The following is a 23,439-nucleotide window of genomic DNA, read 5'->3' as shown; positions in this document are numbered from 1 at the left end:
AAACAAAAATAGTATATTTTATAAAAGAAAATCAACTATTGCATTTCAGACGTAATTGAAAATATAAATCATCTCTGATCAGCCTCTACCTTTTATTATTTATAGTATGACACGCGAATGATTGGTACATAACAACTACAAACTAATCGAACTACGGAGGCGACATTTTAATACCATTTATAAGTATATTGCTTAAAGTTGTGTGACTCTAAAGTGATCTATTATTGGAATAATATAATACAATTAATCTACTTTAAAGTATCATAGATGGCCTCGTTGGGATATGTACCATTCAAATGGATACTGTTGCTAAAACTTAATGAATTATCTTTACCGAGGTGGACTTCCGTTCTATCTAAGCTCTGATCTGGGTAATCATCCATATTACTGGTTATTTCTAATCTAATCGCATGTGTTTTTGGTTCCGTACTTTTATTGTTTTTATCACGTTCCCATGAATCTATAGCTATAGAAACATCGTTCTTGCTTCCCGTTTCATCGAAGTCGCTCGAAGCAACGCTTGAATTCTCCAATTCGAAATCTGTTGATCTTTCTATAACAACGACTTCTATATGTCTGAATGCATTGTCAAGGTTGCCGTTCATCTGTCTCGCTCTCTCGTCGTTACGACTATTCACTTCCTTCTTTACGTTGCATATAACAGGATCCGTTGCAAGTATATCTATGTTGTAGTCATAAGTTTCCTCTTCACTGGTTTTATTACCATTCGGTGTGCATATCTCTGCGTATATGTTATCAGTACTGGAATCTGTATCTAACTTCTCCTCTTCGATGTCGACAGCATCCGCTACTTGACCGTAAGGCAGATCTTCAATAACGGGTAACTTTCGTTTTTGTATTGATGATATGGATCGTCTGAGTTTCTTCTGAATTTGTGGTTCTTCTTCCGATATATCGATAGGAAGTGGTTCGTCTATATCCGACCTGTTTGGTGTAGGCGCTCTCGGCTTGTCGATTTTCTTTCGGAAATTGACGAGTTTTTCGCTGTCATTGGAACGTTCAGTTTTTGTCGGCATGCTGTTGCTATTGCTAGATTCTTTTTTATCGGTTGATTTTTTAGGATGAAGTAAATTCGAAGTAGACTTACTGAGCACCCTTTTAGTCTTGACATGAAATTCTGAGCATAATTTTTCTGTAATAAAAGAATGTTGTTTATAATTGATTTCGAAGTCACTATCGTTGTATAGAGATCCAGCTCCAAACATATTAATGTCTTCACAGCTTTGTATTTGATTGTATGATTCAGATTTAACCATCGCTTTCTCTGGTATCAGATCCGGTTGTATCCTCTGTCTTCTCTCGAGGTTCGAAGACGATTTGGTTGCTGCTGATTTCTTAAGCATATTTTCGTCCAGAGATTTCAATTTCCTACCAGAGCTTGAGTCGCTTTCCATAGAACCACAATAGTTTATTTGATCGACGCTAAGATTTTTCCGGCCATGTTTCATATTTATACCGCTATCTTCCTCTTCCGTATACGAGCTGTCTGGCATGCCAGTTTGTACTGACACAGATTTCGTCAGTACAGGCTTTTTGTGACTCGAACTGCATTGACTCGTACCCATATCAGACGAAGAAGTTGTAAGGCTTTTATACGAATGGCTCTTTTCAGCCGTTCCATCGTTCTTTCGAAACGCGCCAAATCTATCTTCAATTAGTTTCGCCATATCTTGATAACGTTCTATAGAGCTATGTTTCTCACCCAACGGGTCAAACGGATCCTTAACGTCTCTATACTTCTCACCGTTTTCGATAGCCGTAATTTTTTCATCTAACTTCTCCGTGCTCTTTAAAAGTTTGAGATTTTTGAACCATTTTCCTTTTTTCGGACCAGAATCTTCCCTAAATACATGCATTTTATCGTTGGTAAACTGCTCTGATTCAACTTTTTCTTCGCTCTTTTCGTCTTTAGCCTCATCGTCACTATACAAGTCGTAGTTCATGTGCTCGAGTTCGTTTTTACTTAGAAATATAATAGAACCTTCGGTTTCATCCGGTATATCTTTTAATACTTTATCACTTTTTCCAAACAATCTTGACGTATCAATCTTCAAGCCTTGAAGGGTGAATTTCTTTTCCTTTTCAAATTTGACTGGTTCATGGTCTTCTTTGATAAGATCCTCGACTGTTTTCGCTTTGCTTACAACAGTTGAGTTTGCGTAGGAGATCTGCCTGATCCAGTTGTCAACGTTTAGTTGACAGAAGGTTAGAGCTTTCTGAAGGCGTGCGGAGAGGAACATTCTCTTCTCGCTTTCGAAGCCGAGCTGCGTCCGTCGTACCTTTATATTACTGTTTAATGGTAGAAGTTGTAAGGTTTCTTTTGGATGGTACCGTGGGTCGACTTGCTTGCTCGGACTTGACGGCAACGAGTTGTATTCCGGGAGAGTACACATCACCAACACTGGTTCCGTGCTCGCCGCCCGGAGCAGAAGGTCTTCTGTAAATTAAATATTTTCAATGTTATTTTATGATCGAAATTTGTGTTGCGATATGTATTTATTATTGCAGAGTTTATAGAAGAATGATGTATGTTCGCGTTCATGACAAAAGCCTTAATTTAACGAATAAAACACGTCGAACTGGTCCACGGGTCTAGTAATGCAAGTTTATTTATAGGATCATCTCAACGCACTGCGAGCAATAACGATTATTATCGATGTTTTATCGTCCGTATCGTAAATTACCAACTACAATTATGATATCATGTGATGTTTTGTAATATCACCGTTGAAAAAATATCAAGACTAATTTCTTTAGTATTTTATCGTTATTGAAGAGGCCGGATCGGACAGTCTAAGTACGTAAATTAACGTCTCAGTTTATACAAAGCAAGATGGCGACACTTCAATGTAAATGGTTATATTTTTATCAATATCAGCATTAAAGAGACAACATGACTTCCTAAATCTATATAAATTAATTAAATAAGAATAAATTTATAATAGATTATAACTTTTGAAACGGTAAATCAAAGGCAAAAAGAAAAACAGCCAATGGTAAATAAATGAAAATATTTCAGTTTATATAAAAAAAAATGAACCTAAACCAACAGGTTTTTAAAACGATTTAAGTGGTATAAAATATCTAAGTGTCAAAGACGGAGAGATAACAAAATATATTTACCTCCAACATCATGTGCCATTTCAATAGGAACAGTGCCAGCCAGTAGCCTCACTCTGGTAGGTAGCCTCCACAGGCTCAATAAATGTGGTAGCCTGTGAGCTCGCGAGGAAATATCTGGCGGCACTGGAGTCGAAGATGGTGATACATCATCCCATTCAGCAGGGGAGAGCTCTTCTGGACATACTTCGTACATCTCGCCTTTGGTGTTGATTGGCACGAAGAACTCCTGTAATTTTATAGTATCTTGTTAGATATCTGTAAAATATATTTATGTTAATAATAAAGATCGGTTCTTCCCCACAAAAGGTGGTACAATTGCACTAATTTACAAGAATCTTATCCGCCAAATAGTAAACGGAATATTCGTTTACAAGTGTTTTAATACACCATAACAATAATACATACATTCTGTTTATATAATAAAATGAATAATATCCGTACTAATAACGTTGGCAACCTAGTTTTCAAATTAAATCTAATGTTATTACAATTCTGATACAATATAATAACTCATTATAAAAAAAATTGCCAGCAAATCGTAGAGTTTATATTTTAAATTAAATCATATCACGTGTGGATGTAACCTAAATAATAATATTCCTCTTGCCATACATCACAATACATGCAACGTCACGCAACAGGTTATTGTTTATGGTTACATTCCAATATGGCCGCCTTATCGGCTGAAGGCTTACAATAGTGCACGTAAATGTATTTGCGAACTTGTCTCATTCATTGAGCCCGAAGTTATCAGCGGCTATTAATTAAACATAAGCCAGATATTTAAATTTAAAAAAAAACCTTTTGTCTCTAAATATTTTTCTTTTCCGTTTGAAGGAAAAAATGCTGAGAGAAAGATTTCAGAGACATTTGACAAAAAAAATGGCCTCATTAAACGCAAAGGTATTAAAAATATGTTTAACATTATAGAACGTGATGACTTTCTTATTAAAAAAAAAGAATATTTTTTGCTAAATAGCATTATATGTAAGAATTTGTAAGATTGGACATGTAGCATACAGGCCTAAAAGCTAGTCTTTTTTATTTATTTTATTAGTAATATTTACAATTTATTTTATATAAACATAAATCAACGATTATGTTAACAATAAAACCGCAGCATAAAAATGTTTATCCTAAAATAGAAAATGATGAATCTTTTCCATTTTTAAATCAAATATAATATAAATCATTGGTATGTGTATTCGAGTCATTATATTCGTGAGGTATTTATTTTTAATATTTTAGATATTTCATGTTATGCCTTATCACTAAAAACATAAAAAAATATATTTTAGCGTTACTTTTTTATTTTTACATATTTGTTAACAAGTTTGATGATTTTTTTTTTAATTTTCCAGACTTCACAATTTTGATGCCAAACCTAAAAAGTTTGAATTAGTAAGGCTCTTCCATAGAAAAAGGTATTTAATATAAAGAAGAAACTAGAAGGAAATTGAATATCAACGATTAATATCATCCAAGTAAATATCGTTGGTTTAAATGAAATATGTAACCATTAGTATATCACTGTGTAATCAATTCGTGACACGTTCACCCGCAAGCAATTTAGCTACGATCAAAACTGATTAATCCTTTACTTAGCGGTATAAAGTACCATACAGCGAAAAATCGTTTAGGTATATTTTTTACGCGACTGTGATGCAATCTTCAAGTGAAATGTGTTTATTCTATTAACATAGGCATTGTAAAATTTTGAAAAACAAATTTTTAATCTTAAATAGGATAATTTAATTGCGAATTTTGGTAGTATTGTAACAATATCTCATAGAATAAGTATTCGTTTTTTAAGTAGCGACAAAATATCGTGTTATATCGTTGATAAGACTTCAATAGTTTTTCGGGCCTTTGCTACCAATAGCGTTACTGTTATGGTAATAATAATACTATAATGTTGATAAAGATCTCCCGAAACAATTTACAGCTTCGGATATGAAAAAGTCATAGACCATAAAGTCATATAAGTCTAAAACGTTGTGCACTTCACGTAAGGCAGTAGATTTTTAAAACGAGATATTTTCCATATATTTAATTAAAATAATGTTCAAATTTTAACCTCATATTAATGACTTCGGCATAATTTCAAAAAATTCAATAGCGTCTATCTCAAAATGTATCGAGCACGCAGGCGTCGAGGCGCATGCTTGCCAACGAGTTTGATATAACCCAAATACTCCATACAATGGTGTAAGCGCTTATCTGATGCGAGTACAAGTTCATTACTTAATACATCTTACCAGGCTATAGGGCTGGCACTCTTGTCATTTTATTTATTTACTAGAGAATAATTACCTTAGCAGTAAGTTAGGAAGGTTTGTTGTGACTATATATACTATTTTTGTAATTGAAAAATTAATAGAATGGAATTTCAATTATTCATATACATACAGATTCATTGGTTAATATCGTTTGAAGATACTTTTTTTTAAGATAATTTCTAGTACCTGCTGCGAAATAAATCTAAAATGCATATTTTGCATAACATATTTAATTCAAAAACACAAACGACCGAATGGACACTTAATATTAAATCAGTCAAACATTACATATATAAAAGGAGCGGTCAATTTCGTACATGAAATATAACTATAATCAGAACAAAAGAACACATTTAAACATTTTTTTTTTTTCATTCTAAATTTAAACTGTTACAGTGACAACCCTGTCGCGTATTGTATTGCAAAAAGTTAGAGAAAAGTTGAGCTTGTATGCAAAACACTTTTAACATCACACTCATTTATCTTCTTGTCACTCGACTAAATATTATGACTTTTTAATTAAATGTCATGTTGTCAATTTTTTATTTGCAATGTTTAGCTTAATCATATTCAGCCTAGTTTTGCATCATTTAACAATGAAGGTCGTATAGCCTAATCACTATACATATTTAACAAGTACGTTCGAGTATGTTACGAAAAAAAAGTTATTATAATAAGCAAGGGCTTATTATAATAAGCAAGGTACACGTATATTCATTTTTGAGAACAGAAATTGCGATACAACGGTAAAATTCTGCTAGTATTCTTGGCCTCAATGCACGCGGTCATCATTTGTATAGTTATATATTCTACGTAAATATTAAAACGAAAAAAATCATTCTGACGATTTTGAAATAGCGTCGTTCACAGCCGTACTGAATTTCCTTTGATAATCAGCTTTAGCCGGCTTACTTTTAACCACAGTCATATATTTCCACTTATCTCCATACATCGTCAGTTCTTTGCTTAATTTCCTGGGATTTTTAATAGATGCTGTCCTGGAGATCCATGTGACTACCGCATTTTTTCCATATTTTTCCAAATCTAATATCCCTTGTTTGGAAATAATGGTACCATCAACTTTTATAACCACTAAGCTGGGAACACATGTTATTCCGTACATATATTTGAGCACAACTACCAGGGGATCAGAATATTTAAGAGTAAACCAATTCGCTTGTTGCTCGTATGCATGATTAAAGTCTTCTTCGGTCTCGTCCATCGGTACAAAGATGACTTCGATAGGAAGGTTCACGAACTTGACGTTTTCATATATTTCATAGAATTTCTCAATGATTCCGTCCTTGTCTACACCGCAGGACGTGAAAAGGAGGACAATAAAGTCCGCGTTCGTTTCGAGCCACTCGATTGGTATCTGCTCGTCGTTTTTGTTGAAGATTGCCGCTTCGTTAAGCCATTTGTACGGCTTAAGCTGGAGATCCGTTGCTTCCATTGATTTATTTCCTAGTAATATATCCACGATATCAATTTCCGTTATTACGTACTGGAAACTAACAATCTTATTTATCTGTAACTAACAATATCTGCAAGGCTAGTATTCAAAATATCCAATGAGCAAACGTAACTAAGTCGTTATATTTTTGAAAGCTGCCAAAACAAACTTCAAGTCGGAATTTTGATAATTAGTTATCAAAAATAGGCATGTCGTACAATTTACGCTAAAAAAAGGTTAAGAATGCTTTCAATGAAATGTTTTTACGTGTTTGGTGGACGGTTTTGATGGATATTAAAGAACAACCAGTTTCTAATATTGTAACTTTATCAAATGTTAATGATGCGAGCCCTTTTAACATCTTAAATTATTAGGCAGAATTATTACGATCTGAAGTCACATAGCCTAAAGCTATAAAAAAAATATTTCACGTCAAAATTAAATGATAATGCAACATCATTTTTGATTTTAGATAAAAGCGATTTTATTTGATTATACGAAATAATAAATCAATATTTGACTTTAACGTGATTATCTTTAGATCGTTGAGCCACGGATAATTTAAAAAAATATTAAATTACTCTTTTTTTTCTAGTTTACATAACGGAACAACAATAAATGATAGCCTTATGAATATAGTTCAAAGTTGACTTAAGTATCAACATTGCTCGATTTTGGTACAAAAAAAACTCATGTTAGCTCTTATTATCTACATAATAAAGACGATTTTCTACTAATTTTCTAACATAACACTGCGAATAAATGTCGGTCACAGTGAAACTTAAATATTATTCCTACTATTCGAAAAAATATTTCTAAGCTTTATTGCGTGTGCGTTAAGGCTGTTTTTTGTGTGACGCGTGTTAATCAAAGGAAAAATTTACGTTTGCACCATAGCAAGTACATTCGTGCGATGTTTGTAAATTATCGAATGAACGAACAGTACCGAACTGACCGCGGTCGAAACGTGACTATAAAAACTGTCACAGAATATAAATGTGACATCCATTGTTATAGGATTTTGAGCTCAATCACAAATAGTAATTCGGTCGTAAATCACTTAAACGTGCAACAATCAGATGGCATTGTTTTACCGACAAGTTAGTTTCCTCTTAAACATTTAATAAATACAAATAAAATATTAAAATCGATCACGACTGTACATACTGATGTACACACATACATAATTAGTCACATTTAATTATAATTTTCGTCACGCTTTAAGTATGGTATGTAGACTTATTAGAATGTATAATTAAGCTGTGTGAAAATATACACTACAATCGATTAAAAATAAAAAAAATAATTGGACACAATTAATACACTTATATAAATTAATGTCTATGGGCGGTGGTGACTACTTACCATCAGGTGGCCCATTTGCTTCGTCCGCCTACCGATATCATAAAAAAAAGATATTTTTGCCTAAACACAAAATTTGAACCTGTGATCGTCAATTAAGACTCAGGTATTCTACTGGACCAGCTCAGTTCACAATATGCCCGACGATTATAAATAATATTGGCGACATTAAAACCTATGTCCTTTATTAACCGTTATGTGATAAAATGCATTTTATGCCCCAGGAGTGCAATTAAAGGGGCAGGATGTGTAATTACTGGCTAGTGAGATGTTATTAAGCAATTTCTTGCTTTAAATGTCTTTATAATTGACTTTTACAAGCTGCATTGTAGAAGTCAATTATAACGTCGTTGATATGGAGTCAGTGCAATTCATTATATTTTGACGAAATTAAAATTGAGTGAGCCTTGATGGCCCAGTGGTTAGTAGTGGTGCATCTTAACCGATGATTGCGGGTTCAACCCGCAAGCCCAGGGAAGCATCACTGAATTTTCATGTATATATATGTAGTATTTATAAGTAGTATTTATAATTCATCTCGTGCTCGGCGGTGAAGGAAAACATCGTGAGGAAACCTGCATGTGTCTTATTTCAACAAAATTCTGCAACATGACATGACATGACATGACATTACAAAAAGATACATACCTACTTTTTTAAATTGTAAAATATACCTTTGTTACTTTTCTATGATATTCGTGTCTCAAATAAACTTTCTCGTTCTGACCAATTTCAATCCAACTACCGTAGCGATCAGTTACAAAATTTTACCGTCGACGACCTTGTGCGTCCCTCGGTGCCCTTCAAAGGTCATCGGAGTAGTTTATGCAGGTTAGTTTCAAGGGTCAAGGGATCGCCCACGCCTACGAAATAATATCAGAAGTTTCTCGGAAGAATCCTAATCACTATATAATAATTTAACGTTCGTTCGTTTTTGCATTCATTTAGTGTAATATACTGGTTCTTTCAAGAGCCTTTTTGGTTAGGAAACTAAAAAATATATACCTACTAATATTATAAATGTGAAAGTTTGTAAGTCAATCACATGTAAACGGCTGGTCAGATCTCGCTGAAATTTCAAATAGAGATAAGTTATAACCTGAATTAATAACCAGGTCCACATCTGCCCCCTATAGCACGGGAGAAGCCGCGGGCAGAATTTATTTTAAGTATTGAAAATAATGCCCTTAATTACTTATATATATATTGCAGGTTTTTTCCCTAGACTTGTTATCATGTTTTTCAAGTTTATATATTTTACACGTCTATATAGTATAAAACAAAGTCGCTTGTGTAATTTGTACGCTTAAATCTTTTAAACTACGCAAACGATTTTAATGCGGTTTTCAACAATAAGCAAGATTTCAAGAGGAAGGTTTATAGGTATAATACATGCTTATTATATGGATTACCCGCGCGGTGGCGGGTAAACCACCGCGACAGCATTCCCAAGGAGGGTTTGTTGGTCAGGCAGCCTGTAAAATTTAAGCCAAAACCCTTAGCAGAATAGACAGTGAGAAAGGTTTTGAGGATGGATGTGGATGGATATAGAGGTAGGGGACGACCCAAGAAACGATGGATGGATTGTGTGAAAGACGATATGGTTAGAAAGAATGATACTTGTGAGATGACGTCCGACAGAGAAGTATGGGAGAAGAAGACATGCTGCGCCGACCTCAAGTAAAATTGGGAGAAGGGCAGGAGGATGATGATGCTACAATTTCAGATTAATAAAAAAAAAAGATTTTTTCTCTTTATGTTTGTTCTTCAATATAATTTAATTTGTTTAATTCAATCTGTTCTTAAAGCCGGGACGGGTAATAGTGTTTATATAATTGCATGGTTGCCATACTAATTATCTTAACAAAAATACTAGTTTGCGTCTTTGTAACAGTCGTGAATTCCGCTAACGATGCTCATGCCACGAATCATACTGGCATTTGTACTCCATTCCACATATAATTAGCAATACAAAAAACGTTATTTACCGATAAAATCACGAATGTACGGTTACAGTAATGATCGCACATATAATTGTAAAATTACAACATGACGTACGAGTACCGAGTATTGGCTCTACGGGCCAAATTAGATTTTAGTATAAGGAAGAGTGTTCGCTTTTACAAATTACTGCTCAATGGAATAGTCGGTCAATGTTTTTGGACCTCGATTAGGGTCACTGACACGTATGAACTTTGTATTATAAGTACTGTAGTTTTTATTACGTACGTATTGAGTTTTTTTTTTTGCGATAAAAAAAGGTTTTATATTATGAATGCTTGGTTTGAACTTTTAAAGTCATTGCCTATCAAATTATACGCTATTTGAAATAGGAATTTTAAAAACATATCAGGTTAGTTTAGTATACAAACAAATCTATCAAAGAAACTAATTCGATACTCGATTCTCGATTCAATTGTAAACTGTAATGAAAATCGATGCTACGATATGCTATTGTGGCGTAACTCAATTTTTTTTAAGGTTTTCAGACTTATATTCTTCTACTTTCCACACTGGCTTACGATGAGTAAGCCAGTGTAGTTATAGACACAATATAATGAGGTCATTCCAATAGTTGGCACGGTTTGTCTATTTATGAAGGTAGTCATTCCCTATTAGTGAGCTCTTCGACTGCGTTTTTATAATCATTGCTTGTTACTTGAATCAATGATTAAGGTCAATAAACCCTTCGTCTGTCTTACTAAGAATTACTACTACTTCTATTCAGTCTTAAAAAATATTATTGAATTTTCTTAGCATCATTGCAACGAATTTTATTTAACAAAAATATAATCATAAGTTTTACGCTATTTTTTGCATTCGACATCTCATGAGATGGTTTCAGTTTTGATGAAATGTTAATTCATTATGAATACTAAGACACGTGGCCATCGTCTTCTATGTCTTTTATCAGAATCTGTATATACTTTAGAATGAGTTTCAAAACAATCAAACATACAAATTATATTTATGGCAAGCTGTTCCCCTCGCCTTCATCTAATATGTATTTTCTATTCCGAGCTCTTAAAGTACAGATGTAGTTCAAGAGCTGCCTTTGACTAAGGTAAGCCAAATTTCATTATTATAGGTTTAGTTGTTTAGTCATAATAAGGTAACAAACAAAAAGACAAACTACTTTCCAATTTATTCGTCTATTTCTTATACGTTGAAAATCAAATACGAACAAGATATAAATATGACGGCTATTAAACTGTTACATTTCGAATAAAAGTTTCAAAAAAATCTAAAAAAAATAATATTTACAAGACAAATTTACATACAAACAGCATCTACGGAATGTAACTAAGAGCTAATTCATGACAACGAGTCACTTATGGATTCCATTACCATTTCTTGCCATTCGTCTTCGAGTCGTGCGCTTTGAGAATAGCTCGCGGCGGTCTAGACAAAGTTAGACTACGGTTACATTTGAGTAACTTAAGAGGTTTATAATGAAGATGCCGCCTTCGTTTGTGACGAACGCTCTGATTAAAAACAAAAAAAAAAATACTGAAAAAAATGTATTGCGTAGTATATTTTTTGTGTTTGTTTTTTGATATAGTTATGCACACCACACAAAAGTCCATAGACATTGGCGCTGTAAGAAATATTAACCATTCCTTACATCGCCTATGCGCCACCAACCTTGGTAACTAAGATGTTATGTCCCCTGTGATTACACTGGCTCACTCACCCTTCTAACTGGAACACAACAATACATAATACTGTTATTTGGCGGTAGAATATCTGATGAGTGGGTGGTACCTACCCAGACTTGCCAAGTTTTACCAAAAGCTTACCGTCAGTAAGAATAATGTTTTTTATTTTCACTTTATCGACCAACACAATCGTGAGACTAAATACCCGAAGAGCTACTCTACCAGTCATTCTTTTGGCAAATACCATGAAAATAAAATAAAATTAAATATATATACTAATTAGGGTATTTTAATTATTAAAACATACAGATAAATTACACATATAACTGCAACATAAACATAATAATTACGTAACGGAATCGATCTATGGATAGAATATATATAAAAAGTAAAAGATAATTGAATTATAAAATAAATAAAAAAATAAAATAATTATTAATTATATAATATATAATATAATTATGTACATCGATAAAATAGGAATTAAAATATAATATTAAAAAAAAAAAAGATCTACAATAGAGATAAATTAACTTGCTCAAAATGTATTTTTTTTTTTATAGTAGAGGTGGCAAACGAGCAGGAGGCTCACCTGATGGAAAGTGACTACCACCGCCCATGGACATCTGCAACACCGGGTGGCTTGCAGGTGCGTTGCCGGCCTTTCAGGAAAGAGTGCGCTCTTTTCTTGAAGGTTCCTAAGTCGTATCGGTTCGGAAAAACCGCCGGCGAAAGCTGGTTCCACAGAGTGGTTGTGCGAGGCAGTATTTAAATCAAATCATTATATCGTTATCGAGTATCTCTCTATACATACAAACATAATATATAAGTTGGTTACGTTTAATAGTATAAAGAGTAATATTATTATTTACACTTTTGTATATTTTTAATAAACATACTCATCAAATGTAATATCATCTCATCGACGAAATTAAAATAACGTTTATTGTAACTTTACCCCCATTTTTACTATGTTTTATAGAATATTTGGGCAAAGGGACCATCCGATGGTAAGTGTTCAGAAATATGTAGGTACTTAGGCATTTTTAAAAAGAAAAATTTTGATAAAAAGTAATAAATGCAATGAAACCTTCTTTTAAAATTGTCTAATGATCACTATCGCCCATTGAGTTCATTAACCATTGCAACACCAATGCACCAGCAACCTTTGAAACCAAGTTATGTCCCTTGTGCCTGTAGTTTACATATATGCAAAATAATATGACGATCATAAAAATGTTCACAGTAATTCTTTGCGAACACCAATGATATAATTTCGTCCGCGGTCCGTGGTAATGTGGACTATACAAATCCTTACATAATTAAGCTCATTACACCGCAAACAAAACGCGAAATGCATCATTTTTCGCATGCGTTATACAGGGTTGACTTATCGAAGACGTCTGTAATACATTTCATTTTTACACTTCAAATTAAAGAACGTAAATATTTTTATAATTTATTTCTTAAAATTTTTCTGTATTGTGCGTGAATTAACTTAAAAATAAAAGAAAAATTATTAATTTATTCTTATAATATATACGTTTTCAAAGCGTCCCTTGTTTTCCTTAAGTAAAAAAATAAATATAATAAAATAAAACGTGACAGCCCTATTCCATCGTCCTAGCAACACGGTTCACCGAGGACACTGCCCTCACACAGCAGAAATGTACAAACGGACTGTACATCCAGACGCCATAATCCCTATTACAATAGCTATAAAGTTCATTTTATTGTTTTCAATTGTTCATAAGTTAGTCCTGTAACGAATTCTTTACTTCATTTTGCTGTGTATATAAACCTTTTGTACTATGAAATAGAGTTGATTTTTGCTTGACTGGCGATTGATTTAATTCTGCTAGATCTTTACTGTCGAAGTCCTGCTGTGCGTTACTATGGGTTGTCGAAGGAAAATAGACAAAGAGTACTTAATGTTCTTTCCAGTGTAAGGATGTAATTCTTTTTAATTTCATTGTAAATGGTGGACGGTCTCGTGTAATGCTATTTTATAATAATGAAGCTTTTACATAAAGCACCTCGGTTACGACCAGCGCGAAGGTAATGGGTTTATATGTAAAGTATATAAGAATAATGAACATAGAGCCTATTTACATTCAATTCGAAATTTAAATCTTATTTAATGTAATCAGTTTTTTGACAAATAAATATATGCATTAAAATAAACAAATAATACGTAATAAAACAGGTGGCCGGAAACACAAATAAACTAAAGCTAAGCACGATACAAATCATACACGACATAGTGATTCGACATTTAAAAAATTAGTGTGTCGAGTGCGAGTTTTTTTGCTTATTCGATAGCGTCGACGTTTGTCGCGTGTAATCAAAACAGCGCCATCTAGTGACTGAAATCGGAAACATAAGTTAAAATACAAAATATCTTTTACTTCGCCGTTAACGAACATCGATTAACATTCGAAAGTGACAACGTTATAGCTCGTGATTGGTTGTTACTAATATTTTGCGAGTTTTGGTAGCAATTTTAGCAATTCGAAAAGTAATATTAATACGAGTCATTTTGCAAAACACGCACTAGGCATACATAGTTTTTCTTTGATAATTCACTTCGTATTTCAATTGTGAAGTTTTGTAAACCGACATACGGCGATACGGTTTATATATACAATACCAGTATATTTGTTACTGTAAAAGCTCGAACTAAGGTAATTCTTAAGATTTTCCAGTAAAACCTAAGATTTACCGATTATGAATGGTAAATGTCCATAAAACTTTGGGATTCGAACTTTTACCATCATTCACTTGGTAAATCTTAGGATTTACATGTTAGGTTAGGTTAGGGTGGAACGGTAAAAGTTCGAAAAAGTCGTCCCTTTATAGTAAATACTTACATTTACCAACTCATGTCGGTAAATCTTAGGTTTTACTGGAAAATCTTAAGATTTACCTTAGTTCGAGCTTTTACAGTAACATATATAATACATTACTTGTATATACTGGTATTGTACGTATGTCTCTTACGTTGTCACGGCTGAAATGCTAAGCCGATTTTGATGATAATTGTTATGAAGCAAGCTTAAGCCCTAAGGAAGTATATGGCTACGTTTTACGACAGCCTCTCTTTACACAAACGAAAACGAATGTTACTATACGTTTGATTAATCAAAACCAAAACGCATCAATCAAACGTGCTTGCTAGAGCAAGTGTGCAATTATGATATTAGAATGAGAAACAATTGAGTACATTTTTTGACTGTGTTTGATGTGTGTGTGTTAACGTTAAATGGAATTGTAATTTTAATTTTATTTAAATTATCCTCACTGATCTATCCGTCTATCCTACAGTGTTAATCCTATCAGTGTGATTTATTATTATATGATATTAAAATATCTTATAATATATGTATATAATTAATAGTATATTTAAAAAATAATCAGCTTCCAACAAAAAAAGAGATTCTATGTTTTCGCGCCTATGTATTTATTCCGGTTTCAATAAATTTAAAGTTTGCTTACATTTCATCAATACTAGCGGCCCGTCCCGACTTCGTCCGGATGAAATAATAATTTTATTTACTTTCCAACTGCAGTTTCATCCTCAATTTATATCGAAATCGCTCCAACCGTTTAGGAGGAGTTCAGTCATACAAACGTGCAGAAGATTTATATGTATAAATATAACGCACTACACGTCATCGAATTCAGTTGACATGAATGAGAAACAAATCAAAACCCATGAAAAATGTATGCCTGTCTAATTAACATAGTTTTTCCCGATTATTAGTTAACTACATGATTTAGAACGATTAAAATATATAAACCAACTCAGTAGAATAAAGATATAAGTATATAGTGTTATCCAATCAAAACAATATGTCGATCCAGCCGTTTCTATTAACATTTATAAATCCATTTTATTCAAATTACTTTTTTTTAGAAAATACAAAATTATATAATTTCTAAGAAACATTATACGATTCTTAGCAAATTATACTTATAAAAGCGATTCGTCTATATCGAGGAATCGAATAATAATCGAGAACCAATATTAGAGGCGAATCGATTTTTTCGCTTTGCATTGTTCGACGTTCTCGTGATGTGGTTGATTAATCGATATTATTTCAGCAATAAAGTGCATCTCGCGTGCACCGTGTTTATACTTGATAGAAACACATTTCTTGTTTTTATTTTCTGGACCCGCCCGCGGCTTCACGTTCTCGTGATAATAATATTAGACTTTAACAAGTAATTCGCCCAGTCTTCGCACGGTTAACGGCGGAATGTTATGCAGAATGCTCCGGGAAAACATTTTACAACAGTGTTGTCATGATACCCACTTACGGAACAACAATTTCCTTCGTACAATTTAAACAAAATTGAAAATAAATTAATCATTGTTCTTTCTGATTAATATAGTGTATATTATCTATACTAATATTATAAATGCTTAAGTAAGTCTGTCTGTTACCTCTTAAAGCTTAAACCGTTGAACCGATTTAGTTAAAATTTCGTGTATCGACAGTTTGAGTCCCGGGAAAGGACCTTTTTTAATTCACTCCTCGATGGGGCTAAATGGAGGTTAGCGGTTTGTGCGTTTGCGTGAAGGCGCAGATTCAACTAGTATAATATAAATAATAAAATTTATACAGTAAAAAAGTTATGTGTGTAGTAGCATAAACTATAAAAAAAAAGATATTTTGTTTTATTTACCTAAGAATGATCCTCCTGACCGATTAATATAAGCCACAGCTGCGCAGAAGGTATTATAAATTGTGTGTGCAAACACAGTAGCAAATACTATTCCCGTAGCATTATACTCTTACGTTTTGCCTTTCTGTGTACGCAAATAAAGGCTTTAGTGCAAAGTGCCTTCCGAGACACGTAGAAATGACATTAACAGAAAAACCAAATATGGATATTAGCAGACCAACGAGGCAGGTAATAATGAACCATTGAAAACAGTTAAAATTTACCGATGCAAAAGTTTCAATAACTGAATATACAAATAACTTAATTAACTTATAACTTAGCATGTCTAGCAAATATTACGAATTTATAATGATTTATATTTCATTTTAAAAACATACCAAAAAATGCCGGTGTATAATTATGATAATAAATATTTTATTCTTTATAAATAACCACAGCAGACTATGTTTCATGTCGTAAAAGTTTTATTATAGCTGCGTTTTGTAACATGATATTCTTGAAGATCGCACGCATTGCATTAATTAATAATCAATTAGATCCTTTTTTCTCATAGCTATAGCAATGTTATAAAGATTTTATAAATACTAATTTTCCATCTGATTATTATTATTAGAAGTTCTAGTGATATTTTGAACATGGAAACGAAAAAAGTATTTTCTTTTTTAATTTTCACCTAGGATGTGTACATTATGCCTAAAATTATAATTATAAAGTTTCAATAAAACTCGTGTACAAATATTAATTAACCTCAATTGTATTGACAGAATATTCTTTTTAAAAACAAGAAAAAGTAAATTGCCTTTTATAAAATTTTGTAAGAAAATTGTTGCCATAGCAAATTTTCTCTTCAATATTTATGTACCGAGACATTTAGAGTTTGATATACTTAAACAGACGTATTAGATTTAAATACATGAACGGAATTATGTATGGAATACACGAAGTTAGGCGGATACAAACGTAGACAATATATTTACCTTGAAAGTTAAATTTAACAACACCTTTTATTTCTATGAGACGAAGTTGCATTTAACCAAATAGTTTTTATATATATAGATAATAATTATAAAACATACAATATAATTAAGACAATTTGGAGCATATGGTTAGAAGCTTCCCCCACATCCCAACCCGTATTGGTAAGTGATGTGTCTAATTTCCATCCGACACATGCAGATTTTGTCAATGTTGCTCTTCACCGCCAGAAACGAGATGGCAAAAATTTAATACATGTTAAATGAGTGCCTAATCTGGAATCTTCGATTAAGATTCACGTGTTCAGACCAGTAGGCCATATCGAGTCGGTAAAGTATTATGAAATCTTATGTAAAACTTACGTTCCCCTGCGGGTCGATGAGCTGCGCGTACTTTGGAGCCTTCGCTTTACTGCCGTCCGCGAAAACACCGGCTAGCCTCAGCGGCGTGCCCGGCCGCGCCGCCGCCCGCTCGTACTGCGCGCCCACTCGACCACTCTCTGAGGAAATTATAATAATTTATTATTGACACCTTATTGTATTCTGTTTGAAATTATCTCTTTTAGAAACGTAGGAAAATGTTTAAAAAAAAATGTATATATATATATGAATATCGCTTATGAATAACATAATTAAAAACACTATCGTTACATCAATTTATAATACACGTTAGATATCGGAGTTAAATTTAATTTTAAATAAAAAAAATTGTTTTTCTTTAAAATCAAACTCCGCTGTCAGAAAGTTATGCCATCTGTGGAAGTATGCTGTAAGAAACTCGAAAGTCGTAACTCACCGCAAAACACGAGCGTGAAATGTCAGAATATCAGCGACATTGAATATAATAATTATAAAATTTATAGGATACACGTATCAAAATGGCTTATCACCGTAATTCGGTTGTCAACATTTCACGAATGAGATACGAAATGAAATCTTAGAGAATCGCACCAATTTATTGTTATAGTGTATCACTGATGAAAAACTGATAGATGGTTCAGGGAATGGAGTTCTGTATAGCTTTATTATTGTGATCCTATACTGAAATAGACAGTCATTATAACTAATATAATGACTATCTATTTCAGTATAGGTTTCATTCTTTGTTAGTGTTTCTTACCAGATGCTGGTCTCGCTCGGTAGGCGGAGATAGCACGAGGGGACACGAGGGCAAAGGCTCGGCTGCGCAGGAGAGCCGCGATGGAACCCCGTGCCGTCGCAAGAGCTCCACCACGACAGCCGCATACCGAAAACCAACCTAGAAAAAAAAAAAAAAATAATTTATAATTTTTGTATAAAGAACTAATGTAATTATTTCAGAAGACAATACACACATAGGTATAATATGTTCAAACCACCAATGTACGGGTACTATATGCAAGAAGTCCCTATAAAAAACTTTTCCTAAGTTTCGAAGTGACAAGTATTATCGTTGAGAATGACTTTAACGGCTCGTACTCGTAGTTTACCCAAAAACGACCGGATAGCAGCGCGGTGTGAGAGTTCGAAGAGTTTTCGCTCGTGTCGGATTTTGAGTATTAGTGAGTCAAACGGATTATGAGTATTAGTGAGTCAAACGGATTATGAGTACTAGTGAGTGAAATAAGAAACGAGAAGAGAATTTGGTTAGGACTCACACTTATGCACAATAATATACGAATGTCTCGTCTTGCTTGAGAATCTTCGCCGAGTCCGAAACCCGTCAGGAGGATATAATCAATGAACATCATATAATATAGCGTGGATATGGGTGGGCAAGACACCCCTATGTAAACATCATTTCATCTCTTTCTGTCATCGTTAGTTTATCATACGAAAGAAGAAGACGAAGCTCGGTATATCTACAGCTGTTAAAAAGTATGTAATTTAAAGTCAACAAAATATGAACGAACAGACAAGATCAATCAACTTTCTCCGAGCAAAAAGAGAACAATTACATGTACTTACATGTTAAACAATGGTCCCTTGCGTTTCTTAGAAACACGAGTGGTCGTTATACACGGGTTGTTAACTTAATATATACTTTGACATTAAATATAATTATTAAAATAAAAATATAAAAACTAAAAAGTACTGTTATTTGTAACGTCTAAATGACCCCAATTAAAATTCCCTGTGGGAAAAAAAAGGGTTCAAATAGTTACCTAAGATACATATATATATTGTACTAAGTTAAAATAAGAAACGTAACTAAGTTAAAGTAAGTATTTATGGTTTATTACAATACGTCTATTAAGACATAAACATCATTTAGACGCCCCGTTATGATTCCCTTTGGATTATCGGTAAAACCGCTTAACTTTAAGCAAGGTTTCAATGAAATTGTCCAATTCATTTTAGCATTTTAATAAAACCATAGACAATTAAGAACACTAATGTCCATAGACACCGACACTGTATGATATATAAACCACTCTTACATATTTCAATGAGCGGCCACCCACACGATATGTTACGGCCTTAAAAAATTTGCTAAGTTATCCTTTTTCAAGAAATATGATTTGTTACTTATACTCAAGTGGAAAACAAACGAGGAAATGGGTCAAAGGGCCGTTTTGTAATTGGCTACTTCTAAATATACATCCCCCCCATACACACACACACACAAGGAATCGGTGACACTATTCCTTACACTTCGAGAATCACCACCACCACAGTTACAGTGAAATTTAAAAAATGTAGCATTACGGTACCGTAGTTAGTGAGTGCATCGTACTCACACATTAAGAATAATAATAAAATGTTTATTTAAGGAAATAGTCCGTCATCAAAAAAAATAAAAAAAAGTGGCAGTATAGAATATGTTCTACTAATTACAGGTTCAATGAAATTATTGAATATTCATATAATTTTTGGATAAATTCCAAAAATTAAAACATAATTAGACCAGCTTTAAACAAACTTTATTCATATGAGTAATTCCTTTTTTTCAGATGAAATTTGGTATGAAGCAAACTTGAACTCCACGGAAGGACTTGGTTGTGTGTGTTAGGCTACATTTTGCCTAACACACACAACCAAGCCCCTAAAAAGCGAACATAGCCGCAGGCGCCAGGCAGGCAAGTAGTATTATATAATAATAAAATATTTTAAAATTTGTAAATGTTGTGTACATTAATTGATATACATATCAGAGAATGTTACGAAGTTTATCTTTTTAGTGTAAAATAATAATATTTTTAAATAAATAAGTATTCCAACCCTATAAAGGCCGTTTGTGACAAAGGTCGCAGAGTTAAACCCTATCCGGTTTTATCACATTCCCTTCTTTTCGCATTTGCCCGCTGAATGCTAATACGTATGTAAACTTGTTAGTAGTTACTCTTTAGCAGGTGTTACCAGACTTATAAATGTTTTACATTGTTTTAAAATCACGATTTATATCTTTATATGCGAGACGTTTACCGTCTGTGTATTGTTATAGCGAAACTATGATAATATTTTATCTAAATCTAAATAATAGATTTGCATTTATCTATTTTAAAAATGAATTAAATAATCTCTGGGTTGAATTCTTCTGGAAAGATGTTTTTCGTTGCGATGGTTAGAAATATATGTTTTAGGCTTTAAATATTAAATAGTAGTTTCCGCTCTCGGCTTTATACGCGTTTTCTGTACCTCTGACGTGTACCTAAGCAATATTTTTGCACTTGATAGCCCCATTCATAAGGATTGTTCGTGCAAAGACCCCCGGGACCGAAGCAGTAAGGCTTAACGCGAGTGAAGCCACGCAGAGCCGCTAGTTTAATAATAATGGTGGAAAGTATAAAAAAATATTTTTGTGTAAAAACTCGACGCTATTCAACGCTAGATGGAGTTAACTGTTTTTTTTTTTATCTAAGACTTTTATCTAAGACCAGGGCCGTTCCTTTACAGTATAGACAACTGCCTAGAGGCCAGTACCAGGCCCCCTATGTAGATCAAAAATTGGGAAACATGGTTTTAATATATTCATTATTAATGAAATTATTCAAATAAAATATTTCTTTTATTTGAATATGATGATGGCATCTTCGTATATCGATGTAGTAAAAAAACATCGTAAATATTACTAAAATTGCGTTGCGTTAAGAAGCTAGAAAAGGGTATACGGGCCCCGAGACGCGCATGGGGCCCTAACATGGTTAATCCAGTTCTATCTAAGTGTGATACTGTTTGATTTAATTAGTATCGTAATGTTAGTACAACGTTCAAAGACAAGTCGAAAATGTCTATTTTCATATTAAACAAGTTATAAACAGAAAAATAATATGTTTTTACCTTTTAGAATATCATCAACGTTAATGCTAGACTTCCTTCAAACAAAATAAAATCGTTCAATTTAGAACCTTTCGTAGGCACAGAGTAATGGATTTTGATTTAAAAGGCATAATAATATTTAATATTATTTGTCATTTTTTTTATTTTAAAATTATATTTTAAAATAAATTATCATCAATAGCTCGACGCAAGATGGCGCTGGCGGGCGTGTCTGGCGCATAACGCGGCTGTTAGCCGGAGGACGAGCAAAAAGTTCAGACAGGCACTCTCATTGATACAGAGCAGATAAAGCATAGAGAAAATTATTTTCCTTCACGAATACTTTTACTATCGACGTCCCGAGCGTGTGTATAGGTTAAATAATTCTGAGGGATACGTGCATTATAAATACCATTTAATAGACTATTGTGGAAACGAAGTGCCAAGTCTATGTGTTACGTCATCACTGAAGAAGAAATTGTCCTCTGTTTAATGCTTTGGTATATTATGTCATGAGAAATGTAAAAAAGATCAATTTTACTCGCTAACAGAGTAATATAATACTCTAATCAAACTACAATTGTACTTTATTCAATTTTGATACTAGCAAGACGCGTAGCAGTTACTTCAGACTAATTCGGTATAATATGTGTTAATTAATAATTATATAAATGATAATTATTTTAAAACAGCGTAACTACTACTTTCAAACTAATCATAGCTTATCCACGCTTCTAGACGTAATTTCTGTAGTAAAACTGATATGTCTAATAATTATTTAAAAATTAATTAGGATATCACATAAAGAAAAAATATTTCAAATTTGATTTATTTGAATTTTTTTATAAAGAATTTAATATTCGATAAAGAATTCTCAAGTTCGTCTTTAAATTACCTTGTAGGTTCAAATCGCTTTAACTTTATAAAAAATTACATCTCTGTGCTTAGCTACTCTGTATTTTTGAATCGCTCGGCGTATTATGGTGAATTTTTATGGTTTTTCAAACCGTGGCCCGATGCGGACGACCTCCAAGGACAACAGCTTACGTCAAGGGCGCTTTAACGTTCAAGTTTTCGATTGTTATATCGTTTCTGTAATTATAGTTTGATTCTTGATAAATAAAGATATCCATTATTGTATACCTTACAAAAGTATGATATAAAAGTGAAATCACTTCCCTTACAGACAACCTTTATGTAAACAGGTTATTGAAGGAAGCGCTTGATTGTACAAACGTTAATTTATCTATACTAAACTATTATAAATGCGAAATAAACTCTATCTGACTGTTTGTTACGTTGTCACGGCCAAACCACCGAAAGGAATTTGATGAAATTTCATATGCAGCTAGATGGAACTCCAGGAGAGACGGGCTACTTTTTCCAACTCCTAAAAGGCAAACGAAGCCGCGGGCGACACTATAGACAAAGGTAACTATGTAAACAGTTAATTGTTAATAATAATAATTAATTGATTTAAAATAATAACAAAATAATTATAGCTATATTAATCAACATTTAACATGATTACAATAATAATATATTCATGACATGTACAGAAAATTTTCAACACAAACTTAGATAAAGTACCTGTGCTTAGGGGCCCTATTTTCACACATGTGCATGAGTGTAGGAGCGAT

The 23,439-nt window shown here is 33.0% G+C and overlaps 2 protein-coding genes across 3 annotated transcripts in view; both read right to left on the bottom strand.

The window, feature by feature from the left end:
- Positions 1–28: 28 nt before the first annotated feature.
- Positions 29–23,439, bottom strand: part of LOC113403497 (uncharacterized) — a 127,635-nt gene continuing 104,224 nt past the window's right edge. For both annotated transcript variants that reach the window (XM_026644072.2, XM_026644073.2), the window contains exons 3-6: positions 18,681–18,818; positions 17,924–18,060; positions 3,145–3,370; positions 29–2,458 (exon numbers count right to left, since the gene is read on the bottom strand). In XM_026644072.2, the coding sequence (XP_026499857.1) occupies positions 249–2,458; positions 3,145–3,370; positions 17,924–18,060; positions 18,681–18,818 (2,711 nt within the window). In that variant the 3' untranslated portion in view covers positions 29–248. The remainder of the gene's footprint in view (positions 2,459–3,144; positions 3,371–17,923; positions 18,061–18,680; positions 18,819–23,439) is intronic.
- On the bottom strand, positions 6,229–7,027 carry LOC135194125 (uncharacterized). Its single transcript, XM_064218900.1, has one exon. The coding sequence runs from the start codon at positions 6,874–6,876 to the stop codon at positions 6,259–6,261; it is 618 nt and encodes a 205-aa protein (XP_064074970.1). The 5' UTR covers positions 6,877–7,027; the 3' UTR covers positions 6,229–6,258.

This window comes from Vanessa tameamea, chromosome 25, assembly GCF_037043105.1.
Source record: "Vanessa tameamea isolate UH-Manoa-2023 chromosome 25, ilVanTame1 primary haplotype, whole genome shotgun sequence".
NCBI classification, from domain to species: Eukaryota; Metazoa; Arthropoda; class Insecta; order Lepidoptera; family Nymphalidae; genus Vanessa; species Vanessa tameamea.
This window is presented reverse-complemented; position numbering and strand designations above follow the sequence as displayed.

What these genes read in the sequence shown, in the direction of transcription:
- LOC135194125 (XM_064218900.1), bottom strand. Translation starts at nt 6,876, where the DNA reads ATGGAAGCAACGGATCTCCAGCTTAAGCCGTACAAATGGCTTAACGAA.